Genomic DNA, 18479 nt, shown 5'->3' with positions numbered 1-18479 from the left:
CAAATCTTCAATTAAAGACCTAAGTTCCCAAGCCCTAGTTTCCCCAATTTTCACCCTTAATTTCCATGATTTCTAGCTCTAGTCCGAGAAATTATAGCATAGGAACGAGTTTTAGGTCCAAATTCCTTACCTCAATGAAGTTCCCTTGAAATCCCTCTTTCAATTCGTCCAAAAGCTCCAAAGTCGAGATAAAAATGGTTAAATAGCTCAAAATTCGCAAAGGCCACAATTTATACTTTCTGCCCAGAACTTTTCGCATCTACGGCTATATTTCTGCTTCTGTGGTACCGCATATGCGGTTCTTCTTCCGCTTATGCGGAAATCACTTAATGAACCAAACCCGCTTTTGCGATTAATCTTCCGCACCTGCGCCTCCGTAGGTGTGGTCCATCAACCGCATCTGCGGTCACTGCCTTTCCAGGCATTTCCGCTTCTGCGATCCTTTGTCCGCTTCTGTGCCGCCTCACCTGCGGTCCCCAATCCACAGGTGCGGAAATATCAGAAGCAACAACTTCAGCAGTTGCAATAAGGTCCAAACTTCTCCGTTAACCATCCAAAATCACCCTGAGGCCCACGTGACCTCAACCAAAAGCACAAACATATCCTAATACCTTATTCGAACTTGTACCAATCTTCAAAACACCTCAAACAATATCAAATCACCCAAAACACATCGGATTCAAGCCAAATTTTCTAAAATCTTCTGAATTACGCTTTTGATAAAAAACCCAACCAAACCATGTCCGAGTGACCTGAAATTTTGCACACACATCCCAAATGACACAACGAAACTATTGCAACTCTCAGAATTCCATTCCGACCCCTATATCAAAATCTCGCCTACCAACCGGAAATCGCCAAAATATCAACTTCGCCAATTCAAGCCTAAATCTACTACGAACCTCCAAAATTTATTCCGATATCCCGAAGCTAACCAAACCATTGGAACTCACATCCATGCCCTCTAACACCTAAGTCAATATCCGGTTGACTTTTCCAACTTAAACTCACTCTAAAAAGACTAAGTGTCTCAAACCTTACCAAATCCTTTCCGAACTCGATCCGACCAATCCGATACCACATAACATAGATAAACAAAGCATAACAAAGCAGAAATAGGGAAAATGGAGCGGTAACTCAGGAGACGACTGGCCGTGTCGTCACAAAAAGTGACCAACCTTAGGAATTTTTCTTATTAATAATGCAGACTACACAATCAAAGCTTTTTACGATTCGATTGGGCAGCTTGTCCCCAATTGAGAAAACCGTTAGTGGATATATTGTACTACTTGGGGATAACCCAGGAAATCAAAGAAGTAGTCCACTATCTCTTTATCTTCTACAGAAGCTGAGTAGAGGTCAGCTAGGATGGTTGTTAGAGAGCTTGTTTGGCTTGCCAGGCTTCTCAATAAACTAATTGTTCCTCTATCCTTGCCTATTCCTATATTTTGTGACAGCCAAACTACCCTACACATAGCAAGGAATTCTATTTTTCACGAGCGTATGAAATGTGTTGAAGTGGACGACCACCTTTTACAAGACCAGTTGCAGAAAGGATTGATTTCTCTACACAATATTTCCACTAATAACCAGTTAGCCGACATTTTTACCAATTCCTTGACAAGGATCAAGCATTCCACACTCCTTGGCAAGTTGGCAGTGATCCCCTCACCTCCAACTTGGGGGGGGGGGGTTGAGATAGCTCATTGTATTTATTCTTCCATTCATTCCTTGTAAAATAGTTAGTGAATGTAGTTAGTGGAATAGTTAGTGAGTTGTCATTAGTTAGTTGATTAGTCTAGTTATTAGTACATGTTGTATAAGTAGGAACACTTGTTACATTTTTCGTTTTTTGAGTTGATTAAATGAAGAGTTCAGCTTCTTTCTAGAAACTTCAGATCTGCTATTTTCCCTTTTTGTACATTCTCCGATTCCTTCACTGGAGCTCCTATTGAGCTCGTGTTTCTTTCATTGTTTCTACAATTTCACATTGTACTGTAACTCATGTATATTTTTAGTGAAATTGCAATTACAAGATTTGATTCTCCACTAATTCAATGAGCCAAACCTTTGAGAAGTATTTATCTATGATAATATGAGTACACAATACCCTCCCCCCCCACCACCACCACCAAAAGAAAAAAGGAAAAAAAGAAGTTCCATTACCACTTAGAGCCCGTTTGGACATACAAAATTTTTCCTTTTTTTTCAATTTTTTTTTTGAAAATAATGTTTGGTTATCCTATTCTTACCAATTTTTCCCTTTTCACTTGAAAATCCTTTTTCAATTGAAAATGGGAATTTTCTAATTTTTAGTTTTACAAATTTATCCTATAGTTTTAAAAATTAGAAATGACCCATAAGTTTTTCATCTTTGTCAGATACATCTTTGGCGTCTGATGGTGGAACATCAGTCCTAGTTGATACTTGAACTCTGCCTACTGAAAGTTTGATTATATGGTAACGAGAAATATGTGGCTATGCCTGCTTTTGTACCTTCTCTGTGTGTTAGTAGAATTAGAAAATGTGATATTGATTTTGCATCTTCTGTGTATTGCAGTAAAGCAGAATATGATAACAGTTAAAATAGCATTTTGATTGTTTATTTCAAGTAGGATAATCAAATTGGGGTGATTTTGATAATTTTTACAAGTTGTGAGGTATAAATCACGTTTCATAATTTTGAAAAAAAAAAAAGACATCCTACTTAATCTTCTGATTTTATAACCAAACACAACTTTATCTTCAATTCAAATTTTAGTAAAATTCCAAATTTGAAAAAAAAAAAATTGGAATTCATGTTCAGACGCCTACTTAGTCTTCTGATTTTGTTGTAATTCATATTTTAAAATATACTAGTATACAGTGTTATTTTATTTATCATGAAGAATTTAAAAAGATATAGGGTGTCGCAACTTGAAATTGGATAGGCCGAACTGCAGACCACGTGCAGAGAGGGAGGGAAGGGCAGAGTGGCGTAAGCCAATCCAGAAAGCAAGAGATAACTTGCGAACTCCCCGATTCCTATTTCCCCTCTTCTTCTCTTTTCTTTATATAAATATATCATAATTATATTTTCTAGTAGTACGAGAAACTGAATACAAAAAATATAGAGCCACTCAACTCAACTCAATACAACAAGACTTACTCACTAGCTGTTTCAATCGGATTTGAATGGTGGGAAACTCAAGTCACTAATGGACTAATGGGTGCTCAGAAAAGCATTCATGCTGGCAAAGGTAGAGTTCTCTTCTCTCTCATTTCCCAAATAAGACTCAATATTTATTAGTGTCTCATAACTCTCTGAAATTTGTGTTTTCTGAAGCGTTTTTTTTTTGTGGGAGGGGGGTACCTCTAGTTTTGGCTTGTGCTTTATGATTGCAAAGGTTGAAATTTTCTTTTTAACTTACATTTCTCTCACAAAAGATTGAATTATTTTGAATTGTGCTATACTGTGTTTTTGGTTGTCCATATTGGGTGCTGATAGTTCTTTTTTGTGCTTTATATTATAAAGATTTGATTTTTGTATATCTTTCTTGAATTCGAGTTGGTCTTTTCTTGCAGCTAAAATAGATGTCAATGTAGATTTTACCCATAAATTATGTGCTGCTTTGATGCTCCAACCTTTCAGGTTATTACATATTAAACAGTTCTTCGCAATTGGTTTTGCTTTCATCAGTTCTTCACTCTTTGTTTCTTTCTAATATTGCTGTTCTATCTCTGTCAAACAGGAATTCCGGCAGCCCCCTTGAATTAGTAATTGGCAGGTAATATTGTTCTGAAACATTAAGCTTCTTTTTATTTTGGTTATAAATTTTTGGTGGGGGTTTTAAGGATGGAGGGTTTATGTTTAAGCAGTGTTTTATTTCTGGTCATGCTTTGATTGACAATCCTTTTCTTTTTATTCTGCCAGTCTTTGCATAAAACACCCAAATTTATTTGGCAAGAGCGAGAAGCTAGATGTTTTGTGGGATAAAGGACTCTATGATTCCAATATCTTAATAACATATCGGAAGCCAAGACCAGAATGGCTTCCTCAACAGTCTTTCATCATTCAGGTTTGCTATACTCTTTTGTCCAGGCTAGTTATTATCATTTTGCAAATAAATAATTTCTCTTGTTTCATTTGTTTATTACTACATATTATTTGTCGTTTGGAACGGAGGTGCAATTGTAGTAGTTGTTGTATTATGTATTATTTTTTTAATCAAAGAAGAATAGACTGAATTTTTGAATTCTGAAATAATCTGGTCCTTGAAGGGGCTGCGAAATTCAGTTGCTTGGAATTCAAATTAAATACGTGGGTGTAAGTATGTTAAAATGAGCTATTATCCCACCCAATGTTCTTAGAATATAATTACCAATGTTGAATCAGTTATAAAAGAGCACAGTATTGACGTGAAAATAATAACTCTTCTGTGTAACTGATCTGCCTCGGAGGCACGTTTGTTTGAAATTAGAACCAGTTTAACCGATTTTTAGTATCAGCTCGAGAGCAGGCTTTAAAACAACTTGTTTGTTTTGTATGGAGAATCTGACGCATTATGGACTTTAATCCGAACTACACTTGTTGTCCAGCATTCCATTTCTCCCGAGATTGGGGTCCATGGCTTACCAGTTGACAACTTCTCTCGCTCTGGAAGTGGTGGAGTTAACTTATGTCGCTTCTCTGCTGGCTTAGATTTGAGCGAGCCTGCAAGTTCCAACTGGAGCAGCAAGACAAGTGTAAAATTTGAGGTAATTGCGACTCTTAGCACTTAATGGAGCTCTATAGACACGTTATTTTAATTACAAGTTTAATGCACTAATCTTTGTGTTGTTTGATGAAAACATAAATGTTATTTGTCATGCAGCATATTAGTCCTGTAAGCGATGAGGGTCGCTCAATAAACAGAGATCTTCATGGGTTTCCAGTGACTTGCAGGTATCTTAAGCTATTACTGATTCTTAACTTCATTTAATTCAGTTCTGACTCAGCGTATATTGTATAAATGCATGTTTTCCAGTGGTGGCTATCATGATAGTATGGTAGTAGTTAAACAAGAGTCTCGATATGCAAAAGCAAATGATCGTAGTTTTACTCAAGTAAGTCACTTTCTATACACAATGGTGCAAATATTCTCAATTTATATTCGATTTTGATATTACAGTGCATGCAATGTTCTATATGCTTTCTAAAACATGTGCCCGCTTGTCCAGTTTAGCCTACAAATAGAACAAGGGATTCCTATTCTTTCCAAGTGGCTGATCTTCAACCGATTCAAGTTTGCTGCATCAAGGGGACTAAAGCTTGGGCCAGCTTTTCTCTTGACAAGGTGAGCAACATTTTTATCTAGGACAATTGAAGATTATCAATTTTGCACCAGTTGGTTTCAAAACCAAGGTTAACCAGTACGATTTATACTAGTCGAACAAAGGTATAATAATGAAGTTCCTGATAAAGGATATACAAATGAAGTAAAGATAAATAAGCATCCAACTGCCACGAGAACGACATATATAAGATAGGGAAAGTTAGCATTCAGTGTTTTCAAGTGTCTGATGATTTATTGGTAAGTTACTTAGGAATGGACAAATATTAACGTGAGAAGCTCAAGAGGAAACATGTAGGAAGGAATGAACTAATGATCAACGCATCAGGAAAACATGGTAAGGAAGTCAAAGGCAAAAGATGTTTGAAATACGACTTGAGCGTTGGAGAAATCAAGATCTATGTGTATTATAGAAACACATAAACACATGCGAACTGGAGTTGGAACTAATAGAAAATATTGAGCTTTTAACTCTACTTTCCTTTTCGAACTAATAAAATATTGAGTTTTAAACTCGACTTTGCCTCTTCAAATTCAATGTAAAGCAGTACTTTAAGAACTGGGACTTCTGCTTTTATTTATTTGTTTGTTCTTGATAAATATATCTTCATTAGTCAGATTTACGAAATATCTTTAATTGTTTATGTAGATTTATTACTAGTCTTTTTTCTTCCGCTTGGTGATATTACAAGTATTTAATTCTCAGAGAGAAAAGCTCTCTCTTCTTCCTAGAATTATGGAACTACAGAAACTAAGGAAGACATTGATCCTCCTGTGAACAGCCATCTCCGACTAGTTTGCGTTTCGATGAAGCTGCAGAAATCTATTAACCCAGTAATGGTCTATGCCAAAGTAAAAAGTAGAGCAGAATAAACTTTGTTGTCAAATGACTCCAGCCTGATCCTATAGAGAAGGAGCGGCTGGCCAGTGCTGTCTTTAGACAGCATATGTCACCACAAGCAAGTGGTAATGAAGCCATTTTTTCAGTATCAGGAGTAGAAATTGATTTTATTGAATACATGCTTTATTGGGCATATGTGCCAGTGAAGTGCAATTGAAACAATTGGGCAATTGGGTTCACGTGACTGAAAAGGAACCAAGGTATATAAGTTACGATTGTAGTCCGATTGCCCACACACTTATGGCCATATAGTGTATGGGTCTTTTCAACAAGTTGGGAGATTTTCCGGAGTATTCATTCATGTTGATATTAGTCTTGCAGAATGTATCTCTAAAAAGTTTTAAGCCTTGCTGTTAAACAATGTTTGTATCCTATATAGTTTTCCTTTTAGAATGCATCTTTCCATATCCCAAAGTCATACCTTTTTCTCTTGACAGCCTCACAGGTGGTTCTATCGTGGGGGATATAGCTCCTTATCAAGCTTTTGCAATTGGTGGGCTTGGCAGTGTCCGAGGGTATGGTGAAGGAGCTGTTGGTTGTGCTAGATCTTGTCTGGTTGCTAACAATGAACTGACGTTTCCTTTGGTATGTTTTTATTTGTAAATTACTGAATCTTTGCTCGTAAGGGACAGTCATTTGGCTGCACATTTTGCAAAAAATATGTTCTATTATCATTCTAGTCTTCTAACTTCCTTAATGATGCAAAAAGATGGAGGAAATCTTGCTAATTGCAAATGACATTCAGGAAAAAAAGAGAGGAGTAACTGTGCCGTACAGACTTCACAAATGGATTTGCTTATTTTGGTTGTGTTAAAAATCTATTGCACTTAGTATGAAACAGGTGTTAAGGGGAACAGATGTCTTTTTATTGGCAATGATGTCTTCTCTTAATTGAAGAATTTGATATTGAAGGAATGTCCTGTCATTAAGTAAGAAAATTCTATTGTAAGATAAATCATCAAATGACAGCGCTTTAGAGTCAAAAGAACCTTTTTTTCTAATTTGAAGAAAATAATTTTATTGACAAGATTAGTTGTAAGAATTGGCTGTTCAAGATTAGTTGCAAGAAATGATAGTTTTTGTAACAGTTAAAAGGTTAGCCTTGTCCCACTAAATGAAATTTCCTAGCTTAAAGTTCCAGTATCAAACTCTTCTACTAAGACCGAGAAATTTATTTTCCTTTTTTGAGAATGATAATAAACATAAGTTAAACTAAGACTGAGAAAGGATTGTTACTAAGCTATTAAGAAATCTGCTCTTTTAACCGTTTCTTGCTATTGTCTCCTCTTATCTGCACTTGCATTGCCTATGAAATTAGTCTGCACTAGTCTCGTATACTGCCCTCATTAAATCCTCTCTGCATCCATTTGGACCTATTAAATTTTATATTGTGTGGAGTCTCACACACAGTGCTTTGTATCCAGAACCCGATGCTTGATGGTGCAGTCTTCTTGGATTGTGGATCTGATTTGGGCTCAGGTCGTCATGTGCCTGGTTAGTGACTTAGTAATTCTTACATTATGCAAAAGGTTTGCTTTATGTTACCGACTACTGTTGAAATTTAGAAACATGTGTGAGAATTTTAGAAAAATCTTCCCGTCGATTACTCCTTTTGGAAATGTTTGAGAATGTCTGTTTGCTTAGTTGTATAGTCTCTCTGTGTTTTCTTATGTTGCTTGAGTTAGGTATTTTTTTTGTTTGTTTTTTTTCGGGGGGGGGGGGGGGGGGTCTTTTCAATCTTAGTAGAAGTTTTAGCCGATGGGCTGCCAATAAATATGAAAACTCCAAATAATTGGTATGGGAAATTATTTTTTCTATTATTTTTCTGTGAAGGGGAGCCGTGGAGCAACATATAAGTTGTCTCTGTGTAACCTATATGTCAGTGGTTTGAGCCATGGAATCAACCACTAATGTTTGCATCAGAATAGGCTGCCTACTCACACCCTCTTGGGGTGAGACCCTTCCTTGGACTCTGCGCAAATGCGGGATGCTTTTTGCTCCAGGCTCCCCCCCTCTTCATTATTTTAAATTATAATTTTCTGTGTCTTTTGCGTCGCTTCTTTTTAACTTCTTTGTCTCATGCTCTTCATCTGCCTTACTTCTATTGGGCCAGTATTGAGTATATTCCTTGTTGTAAATGTTTCAACCTTTTGTTTCCAATGAAGCTGTTAATGGTTTAGTTTATGACATAAGCAGTTTAAGCTTAATGATGTTCTGGTTATGCTTAACTACTGCTTTCGAGATCTAAGTCCACGCTTTAGGTTTCACTTTGAAAATGTAGATCCACATATACTCTCATAAGATATTTATCAGAAGTGCATGAAGACAATCCTCATCAACAAGACGATGAGAATATCTGCTGAAAAATGTATTGGAGTAACACTAGTTTGTTTTGCCAAAATCATTTCTGAGGGATGTGGAGCTTGTTAATTCAGTTGATTTTAGCCATAAAAAAAGAGGTAAGAGTCCTTCAGTGTCTCCTAGCAAGATAGTAAAAGCAAATGCTTTCGAAAAGGAGAAGTTCAATAATATAGGATGTGTAATCTTAAAATCCCTGCCTGCTCTAGCTAAGCTTTATAGGTTAACTAAAAACATGCATGTTCGGATCTCTCTTAAGTGCTGCAAGTCTACAACCTAGTTGTAACTACTTCCTTTACCTCATCAATGTGATGATGAGATTGCGTGGTTTGTTTATCATGTGCAAGAACCTCTCAGAAGTTACGCCAATAGATAAATGTAAACATAATGAACATGCTTTCGGCTCACTTTGTCATTCGTCTGTCTCAACATATTTTCTCTAACACTTGAGCATTTCAGGGAATCCCGCTCTTAGGCATGGCAAACCAGGAATTGGAGTTGGTCTTGGATATGGTCTTAGATTCAAGTCTCAGTTGGGACATTTCCAGGTGGACTATGCAGTCAATGCATTTCAACAACGGACTGTGTACTTTGGCTTCAGTAACCTCCCCTCTTGAGAGTTCACCACAGCACTTGCAAAAGTAGCAAAATTTATGATCAGTGTTTCATCTGTAGAGAAAATTTCTGAGGATACCTCTAAGGGATCGGATTTTGGGCTCTGAGTAGTAGCCTGTCCCTTATTAGAAACAAAGGCTGCTCTCTTGCAGAGACAACACTGAAGATTTTTCTCATTGAGCAAATTGGTGCAGAGAAGTGGTTCCATTTTCACCCTACCGCTTCAAAGATCAGATAGAAAATTGTAAATTCTTTACCGCGACCATCAGGAAGTGAGTCTTCATGTCAAAGTTAGTAATCTGCTATAAGACAATGTAGACGTTCAGTTTCCTTTTTTTCTTTTACAAATATAGAATTTGTTAGCTGATTTCATTCTTGAATTGGAATTACATATTATGTGAATGTGATTTACTGGTTTCGCACAGTGTTGAGTCTTTAGTCAAATCTGTCAACAGATAATATTCCTCGTTGATTGAAAAAAGAGCTAGTTCTCATACAAAGAAAATACAAGTTAATCCCTGTACATATAAAATAGACGTCCAGTAAGTGCATAGAAGAAGACTACCCGTAAGGTTGCACATGTGACCAATAATCCAAGCTTAAATACAGTAACAAATATTGTTGTAAGCAAATTTGAAGCTTCATTATTACATCAAATGAAGATAATCAAAATAAAGTACGCCACCTAACAAGAAATTGCCTCTGTCCGTGGTGCAACAAGCGATACCACTCGTTCAAATCTTGTAGTTTAACTCTACTAAAACACTAATCCCAATTTTTTTACATGTCACTGGAATCTTTAGGTTCAAAGGGGAATTTTTGGTTCAAAGTGGAATTTTTGGCAAGGATGAATACAAGAAATAGAAGGTAGTAGCATTCCAACTACAAACTATCACATGTTTAAATCAAGATAAGACATTGCTAAAGTAGGAGAATGTTAACTCCTACCATACATGACGTTGAACGTCTCAAGTAATTCATCCTCAAGTTAAAAAATGGTTAAGTCGAATCTAGGAAAGTAAAATGACGAACAATTTGAAACCAAGGAAGCATTCAGGTTGATCAGATGACAGTACTAGTACTTGCAGAAACGTCGATGGACCTATCATCCTCGTCTCGTATAGTACTAATCATCAGAGCAACTTGGTTTATACTAGGCCTAGCCTCAGGAGAATGGTTCACACATTTTACAGCAACTTGTAACAAATTAACCATCCTCTCTTCACTAGCACCTTCTTGTATCAATGTTCTATCAAACACTTCAACTGTCCATTCTTCTCTTAACACAGAAACAACCCAACTTGCAAGGTTTAGTCCATTGTTTTGCACTTTCCCTGTTAGCAACTCCAACATAATTACCCCAAATGCATAAATGTCTGCTTTAAACAATGCTTCTGCATTTTCGTCGGTTATAGGGAAGACATTGGAACTGCTGGGAAATTGAGCCTGGTTTTGTATGGTACTAATGCCAGCACTGCTCATTAGACCATATTCAGTAATGCATGGTTCCATGTTCTTGTTCAACAAAATGTTTGATGATTTTAAGTTTCCATGAGGAATTCTGTCATGTTGAAGCTCCTGATGCATGAAAGCTAAAGCATCGGCTACACCTGCAGCTATAGAAAGTCTGCTGCTCCAGTGAAATGTTTGGCCTGTCTGGAAACCTGATAAGCATATATACACAGTGTTGAAGATATAATTAAGTAAATAAAAGTTTGTTTCTTCTAACAGCTTAAGTTATCAGATAATCACGTCACACAATTCAATATGATATTAGAGCATATCAGTCTCAATCGCCCACTATCAAAAGAATTTCCCGAATCAGGCCATCTTATAGTTTAACTGATAAGATGGTCCGCTCAATTCAATGGTTAATTCATGTCTGATCACTAAACTTTGTCCACTACAATAAAGTTATAAAACTAGTTTTTATTGCATTGAAGTAACATTATGCAAAATAACAGTAAAGCCGCCTAGTGGGTAGGTTTTGTCGTTATAGTGGTTTAAAGTTGACTGCTGTTGTAGTGGATAACGTTTTTAGTTACTTAATGAGACAAAAAATAGTTTTATGACATTGTAGTTATAATGGACAAGTTTAGTGGCTTTGTTGTTATAATGGGTAAGGTTCAATTGACGTGATAAACTAAAGCTTTGTGACTTTACTGTTATAATGGATAAAATTTCAGTGACTGTATGTGAAATTCTTACACAATTTCATGCACATAAGAACGGAGTGAATTGTATGTATTTACTTGTGAAAAGTAACTGAATGAAACTTACCGTGTAGATGTTGAAGAAGACTACCATTATTTTGGTACTCATAGACAAGAAGCTTCTCTTGTCTAGAAGAATAAAAGGCAACAGCAGGCAACACATTTGGATGCCTGATTTGGTCAAGTTTCTGCATTCTCTTCTTGAACTCACTACCAGATATTGACCAATCCTTTATCCTCTTCACAGCCAAAGTCATCTTAGGATTATCACACATCACTTTATACACACTACCATGTTTCCCTCTTCCAAGCAACTCAGCTGGAGCCTTCAGCAAATTCTCAAATTTTAATCCATTATTCATCTCTGGACTTGTAAGAACCACGAGTGACTGTGAAATCGCGGTGTTGCTTTCATCAGAAGAAACTGCAGCTGATGAGAAACCTGAATTGCTCGCGCCTTTCTTAGATTGATCCATTGATGTAATAGTAATCCTGTCACTACCATGATCAAATGCAGCCACCTTTTTCATCGTCTCGAGACTCAACTCCTTTTTCTTCTGCTTCTGTTTCCTTTTTCTGTAGATGCATAAAAGGATAACAACAACCAGAGCCAGGCCAATTAGAATATAACCTGAAAACATGAGAATTTCATCTCTTGTCAAGTTTCTCTTTGGCTTGTCATGATCATCTGAGTCTGCCTCTTCGGGCAACAATGAGCATGTTGTTGCCAACGGGGTGCCACACAACAGAGGATTGTCCATGTAGCTACTAACAGGGAAACGATCACCCTCAGGCGGGATAAATCCACTGAAATTGTTGAATGAGACATTAAATGCAACAAAATTGGAGAAATCAAATTCAGGTATCTCCCCTGATAGCTGGTTATTTTGAGCCTCGAGTTCCATCAAACCGGATATCCTGGATATATCAGGCAGAACACCTGATAATCCATTGTTGGATATATCGAGCTTTTTCAAGTTATTCAATCTTGAAAATGATTGTGAAAGGCTACCCGAGAACCGGTTTCCACCTAGGAAAAGGTGTGTTAGGTGTTTGCACTTGTCTATGCTATCCATGTTTTTTTCCTGAAGTAAGTCATTTTTTAGACTGAGGTAAAAAAGGGTGTCCGCAATTGACTCCACGTTACAAATTGTGTTGGCATCAAAAGTTCCATAGAAATTGTAATCATCAAGAATTATTCTCTCCACAGAAAGTGTCTTTGCATTACATGTAACACCAAGCCAATTGTCCTCACAAGGATCTGATGTTGAGTTCCAGCCTGAATTAGTTCCAAGAATTAATGTACTATTATTGTTAGAAACCTCTGCAATAAACTTGAGTAATGCATCTTTAGCCAATGTTTCATCTTCATCACATTTGGTTGTGTCAAGGATAAGAAAGAATGATATGAAGAGCAAAGCAAAAGTGAGGATTTGGTTCATTTTTGCATGATACTAGCAAAACGTGGGAAAATAGGAAGATATACTGCAGATTTCACAGTTGAGCAGTGAAAAACAAATTATGATGAGTTATGCAGATATAATTGTGGATATTCTCAATGTTTGAAGTAGTCATTAATCAACTAATAGTAGTGCCATTTGGCGGAAAACACAATGAAATTTGTATAAACATTGTGGACTGGGTTATACAAAGTCAAGTACAGTATCGGATTCTCACGTCTTATCCGAAGCCGGCCAGCAGCAAACTTACTCTGTAACTTTATCCTCTACTGTCTTTTTTCATTTATGACAGTCGGATAGGTTGGCTTCTTTTATCATTTTCTTTTGCTTGAACCAAACATGCTCAAAAATATATTTTATTTACTTGATTATATCTTCAAAAATGCTGCTACGACTCGATGATTCATGAAAAAAATTCTCATGTAGATCAAAATTAGAATCGATTTAGAAATCTACATTTACGTACAACCTCTTGCATTTCTTCTTGCATTTATTAGTCCAGCCCACCGGGCTGCCCTTTTTAAATCTTTGAATCTGTCACGGCATTGTAAAAGTAATTAATTACGTCAATTTTGCTGGCTTTACTTGTAGAGGACTATCCAACAAGTTAATTAAGACAATAGAGCACCTTTTGTAGACACCCCTTTATAAGGAAGTTACAAAAAAGAACAAGTAAAACATGCTCTAATATATAGTACTATCTAATAGGACACAAAAGGATTGCCAAGATATAGTATGTATAGAATTTTTTCTCATGAAACTAGCATGGATTGTTTGAAAATTTACCAAGTTTTAAATAAGCTAAAGAAAAAGACAGTAGAGGGAGTAATGTTGCTGCCGGCTGGCTACAGATGGATTCAAAATTTACTCATCTGCTGCCATACTGCAGCAGGTCAAATCATCGCCAAGTATCAGTAGATTAAGACTACTTCAATATTGGTATTTCCACATCACAATTTGTTTTCTGGGAAATCTGCATTATATCATACTATACTATTTAGTATTTTCCCCACATTGCTAGTATCATGTAAAAATGAATCAACTTCTCACTTTTCCCTTCCCTTCTTTTCATTCTTGACACAACCAAGTGTTATGAAACAGTGGCTAGAGATGCTTTACTCAAGTTTATTGCAGAGCTTTCTAACAATAACTAGTGTACAATTCTTGGAACTGATTCAGGTTGGAACTCAACATCTGATCCTTGCAAGGACAGATGCCTCGTGTTATATGTGATGCACAGAGACTTTCTCTGGAGCTTTTGACACCAACGCAATCTGTAGTGGGGATTCAGTCGCGGCCACCCTTTTCGTCCTCAGTCTAAAAGATGACCTGCTTCAGGGTGAAAACTTGGACACTATAGACAACTGCAAGCATCTAACACACCTTTTTCTTGGTGGAAACCGGTTCTTGGGTAGCCTTCCAGAATCATTTTCAAGACTGAATAACTTGAAAAGGATTGATATATCCAACAATGAATTATCAGATGTTCTGCCTGATTTAACCGGGACGATTTCTGGTTTAATGGAATTCGAGACTCAAAACAATCAGCTATCAGGGGAGATACCTGAATTTGACCTCAAATTTTGTTAGTTCTAATGTTTCTTTCAACAATTTCAGTGGATTGATTCCACCCGGGGTTGATCAATTCCCTGTTAGTAACTACATGGACAATCCTCTGTTGTGTGGCGCCCCGTTGGCAAACACAACATTCCCATCCTTGCCCGAAGAGTCGGAAATTTCCAGTCAAGACTGAAAATTGTAGCATTAGACATGCTTTTGTCTGCACTGATTACACCACTTTCTGTAGTTGAACATCCAATTTTTCGTATTGGACGTCCACAAAGGCATTACGATGAAAATAGTAAATTAGCACACTCTAGGAAATTTCCAGAAAAACAGCGGAAACGAACATAGGGAAGAAGGATAACAAGGCTACTTTTTTTACTAATATATGCACATATATACCATGCGTCAATATGATATTGACTGAGACCAAAAATTGCAAGAAGCTTACATATTACTACTATCTACAAGAGTCCTAAGACTATAAACAACCCAAAAAACTTCTTGCAATTCAAAAACTTAGAAACTATAAGCTAGGCAAAACATTCATCATCAGTGTAACAAATACTGAGATCATCCAAACAGCTGAACTCACCTAAAAGAGATCCATAGTTATCAATGATTGGTAAGCCGAGTTTCACCGAAAATTTGACTTCACTACCACCTGGAACTTGTACCCATTGTCCCATCCACAAATCTTCATCAACTTGACCTTCTTGCTTCTTCTCCCCTCCACTAGAATCAGTTAGCACATTGCTTTGCAGCTCGGCCTTTGTTGAGCACTGAAAATCGAATTCCTTAAACTGATGATAAGCATGGAAAGCTTCTTCAGCTGTGCCAAGACTAGTCCCCAACAAATTTCTTGTCATACTTATGGAGTGGCTTTGTTCGCAAGAATCAATCCTTTGGCCACTTTGAAATGTTTCGCAATTTACATGGCTTTGCTTGCCATTGACTAATTTCTTTTTCCCATGTTGCTTCGAATGAGTTTGCTTATTAGTACTTTGCGGCTCCTTCGCGCTGACTAGTTTCTGAAACTCGAGTTTCTTAGATTGATAAGCCCGGGAAGCCTCTTCAGCAGTATGAAAAGTCCCCAACCAAATTTTTTTCTTAGTGATGGGGTTTGTAATCTCAGATGTATATTTCCCCCACTTGTTCTTGTGAACCCCAATGATATGTGTTGTTTTGTGTCTTTTTTTTCTACCTACACTAGCAGTATCTAAGGACGACGATGCGCCAACAGGCGATTCGTGCTGAATTTGACCACAATCCTTTGGTTTATTCTCCTTATTTCCCAGCTGGCATAATTTATCAAACTCAGACTTGTAGGAGAAATAAGCTTCTGAAGCCTCTTCAACAGTGTCAAAAGTGCCCAACCATATTCGCTTAAGACTAATGGGGTCTCTAATTACAGCACCATACTTGCCGTTCTTTTGCCTTCGGATTCCATGTAAGCTTATTTTTGCTTTAGTATTGCTTGTTGTTACAGTATTACTATTACACCCATCAGATGATGATCTTGTTCCCTGGAAAAAAAAATTAGCCATTAAACATGGGGTTTCTTTACAAGATTCTACACTAATTATGAGGTTCTTTCTTTTACTAATTTCTCAGATATTGTGCAATGTGAAGGGGCGGATAGAGCTTCGAGGTACCACGTTCATTTGAACCCCGTACTTTTGAGACGCTGAGCATAAATTTATATGTAAAAGTAAATTAAAACTGCAACAAATATAATAGGCTCAATGCTAAGAACCTTAAAATTGAACTCATAAAACAATGTGCAATGTGCATGTTAGAGTTAAAGCCTTTTGATGCATATTTTAAAAGATTCAAACAGACCTGTTTTTCCTGAAAAGGGTCTTTTCTTATCTCCCTAATAAAGGGATTTTTACCATTGGCTTTGCTTCTTTCAGCAGCACTAGTTGTGTTAGTGGAATTTGAGCCCTGGGGTTTGAGCAGTGAAGATGGAATTTTTTGCATGAGCTGGGCAGTGGCAGAAGCAGAGGATTTACTTTTACTAGAGTCTTGATTTGCCTTGACTGGTTCTAGTTGTGCAGCAAATTCAGATTGCTTCGCCAAATAAGCGTTGGAAGCCTCTTGAGCAGTTTTAAAGCTACCCAACCAAACCTTTTTTTTCTTAATAGGATCTTTAATTGCAGCACCATATTTACCACATTTTCTCTTATGAACCCCAGCAAATTTAGTTGCATGCAAATCCATAACTGTACTGTTACTGTCCATGTGATCGTGATTCTGCTCCTTTACCTTGTAATCAAGAATCTCAGCTGACCATCTTCTACTTTCTTGACTTTCACTAACAGATGAAACAGCAGCATTTGAGTCCAAGATTATAACTTGGGTTATCTTATTTTCTGCTTTTTATTACTGGTTTTTTCTTCTTCTGCTTCTTTTTGCTTTTAAACAGTTTTCATGGCTCTGATTATGTTATCGAGACAATGTTCATTTACTATCCATTGAACTGAGGGAAATGGGGTATGCTGGAATTTATGAGAGTACTTTTTAGGGACTGAACTATTCGTACACTGCAGAATAGTACTTGCCTAGTTAGCAAGCCACGTGTTGCTTGCTTTTTTGTTGAGTATTCTACTCCATCTAGTGACGCATGCTGCTTGTCAAGTTCACACTAAGGTACAGTATTAGATGGCTTAAGCAAAGACAGTAACGTGCTACTACTACAAGTCTTCAATATAGAGTCCGGAACCAAAATATGTTTCTTTTAGCAATTTAATAGGTGTAAAACAAAAGATAGATATTTTTATATATAGCGCTCAAATACTGGGTGTTATATATTAATGTTAATTGTGTTGTTAATGTATAGCGTCCAGTATTTGAGCGTTATACATAGAAAACTGACACTAACAGGTATAGCGCCCAAATACTGGACGCTATACATAAAGTTTATATGTATAGCGTCCAGTATTTGGGCGCTATACACCTTTTTCCTGACCCCACCAATAATTCCTGACTTCAATAATTCAAAAGCGTATAGTGCCCACTTTTTGGGCACTATATATATATATATAAAAAAAATCCCGGCTAGCCATTTCCTATATAAAGAGGTTAGGATTGTATAAAAATTCATTCAAAAGGTGTATAGCGTAGAAATTCCCCGGCTAGCCATTTCCATACTCTTGTTGAAACGTTTATTGTTGTTAAATTCTCCAGCATTTTTTCATTATGTCTGAAGAGCGTAGAATAAGAGTTTCATTATGTTGGTTGTGCAGTGAAAATGAGCAAGTTGAACCACCCGTACTCACTCAATTGCCCGAAAATGACGTATTACATCGGGATCTGGCAGATGCACAGAGTGAGGAACAAAACAGTGATGACGATAACAATGTCGATGACTCCGGAGACGAGACACCCTTTCCTCGTGAGGATGGTGATGCGCAGGATGAGGAGGAAGAACCTAATTTGAAGAGAGACCCCCCCTAGACGAAGAGTGTACGAGTCCGAAGTGCCGTTTCATTCAAGGGAGATTCCTTATATTGATAACTTGCCAACCGTGCCGGATGTAGAAGATCTCACAAGGGATTTTAATGAAATCCGGACAGCAATGTGGGATAAGTCTAGACCAACGGTGCTTGCAAAGGCGATGCTTTTTCCTGATAAAGCGCGGGTAAGCAGGGCTTGTAAATGCACAACGTAAAAGAGTGTCGTGAGATGCAGGTATGGGAGTCAAGTCCGATGGTATACAAGGTTGTTTGTCTCAGATGGTTTTGGCCATGTAATTGGATGTTGCGTGCGACCAAGAAGAAGACAGGTATGTGGAAAGTGGGTAAATACATTCTCACCCACACATGGGAAATGGACACATTCAACGGGAATCACTTCAACTTGGATATTGACTTGATTTCTCTTGTACTTATTCCGCACCTTGAAGCGTCCATAAGGTATAAAATCAAAGAGTGCATTACATCAGTCCACCAGGAATATGGCCATACCATTACGAAAAGAAAGGCATTTCTCGGGCGCAAATGAGCGTTTGAAATTGTCTACGGTAATTGGGATAAGCCATTTGCATCTCTACCAA

At 37.2% G+C, this 18479-nt stretch overlaps 2 protein-coding genes across 2 annotated transcripts; one reads left to right on the top strand and one right to left on the bottom strand.

Moving 5' to 3' along the window:
• The first annotated feature begins 3076 nt into the window (after positions 1 to 3076).
• Positions 3077 to 9608, top strand: LOC104217819 (outer envelope protein 39, chloroplastic). The gene is made up of 11 exons (XM_009768151.2): positions 3077 to 3239; positions 3565 to 3631; positions 3732 to 3767; positions 3914 to 4058; positions 4579 to 4737; positions 4854 to 4924; positions 5007 to 5085; positions 5200 to 5315; positions 6651 to 6798; positions 7638 to 7707; positions 9031 to 9608. The coding sequence occupies exons 1-11, from the start codon at positions 3206 to 3208 to the stop codon at positions 9186 to 9188; spliced, it is 1083 nt and encodes a 360-aa protein (XP_009766453.1). The 5' UTR covers positions 3077 to 3205; the 3' UTR covers positions 9189 to 9608.
• Positions 9609 to 10038: 430 nt separating this feature from the next.
• On the bottom strand, positions 10039 to 16912 carry LOC104217818 (uncharacterized). The gene is made up of 4 exons (XM_009768150.2): positions 16265 to 16912; positions 15018 to 15948; positions 11467 to 12030; positions 10039 to 10850 (listed from the first exon to the last, which is right to left on the bottom strand). The coding sequence occupies exons 1-4, from the start codon at positions 16664 to 16666 to the stop codon at positions 10249 to 10251; spliced, it is 2499 nt and encodes an 832-aa protein (XP_009766452.1). The 5' UTR covers positions 16667 to 16912; the 3' UTR covers positions 10039 to 10248.
• Between the last annotated feature and the right edge of the window lie 1567 nt (positions 16913 to 18479).

Source organism: Nicotiana sylvestris, chromosome 11 (assembly GCF_000393655.2).
Source record: "Nicotiana sylvestris chromosome 11, ASM39365v2, whole genome shotgun sequence".
Taxonomy (NCBI): Eukaryota; Viridiplantae; Streptophyta; class Magnoliopsida; order Solanales; family Solanaceae; genus Nicotiana; species Nicotiana sylvestris.
Note: the sequence above shows the minus strand (reverse complement) of the source record. Positions and strands in the feature narration are given on the sequence as shown.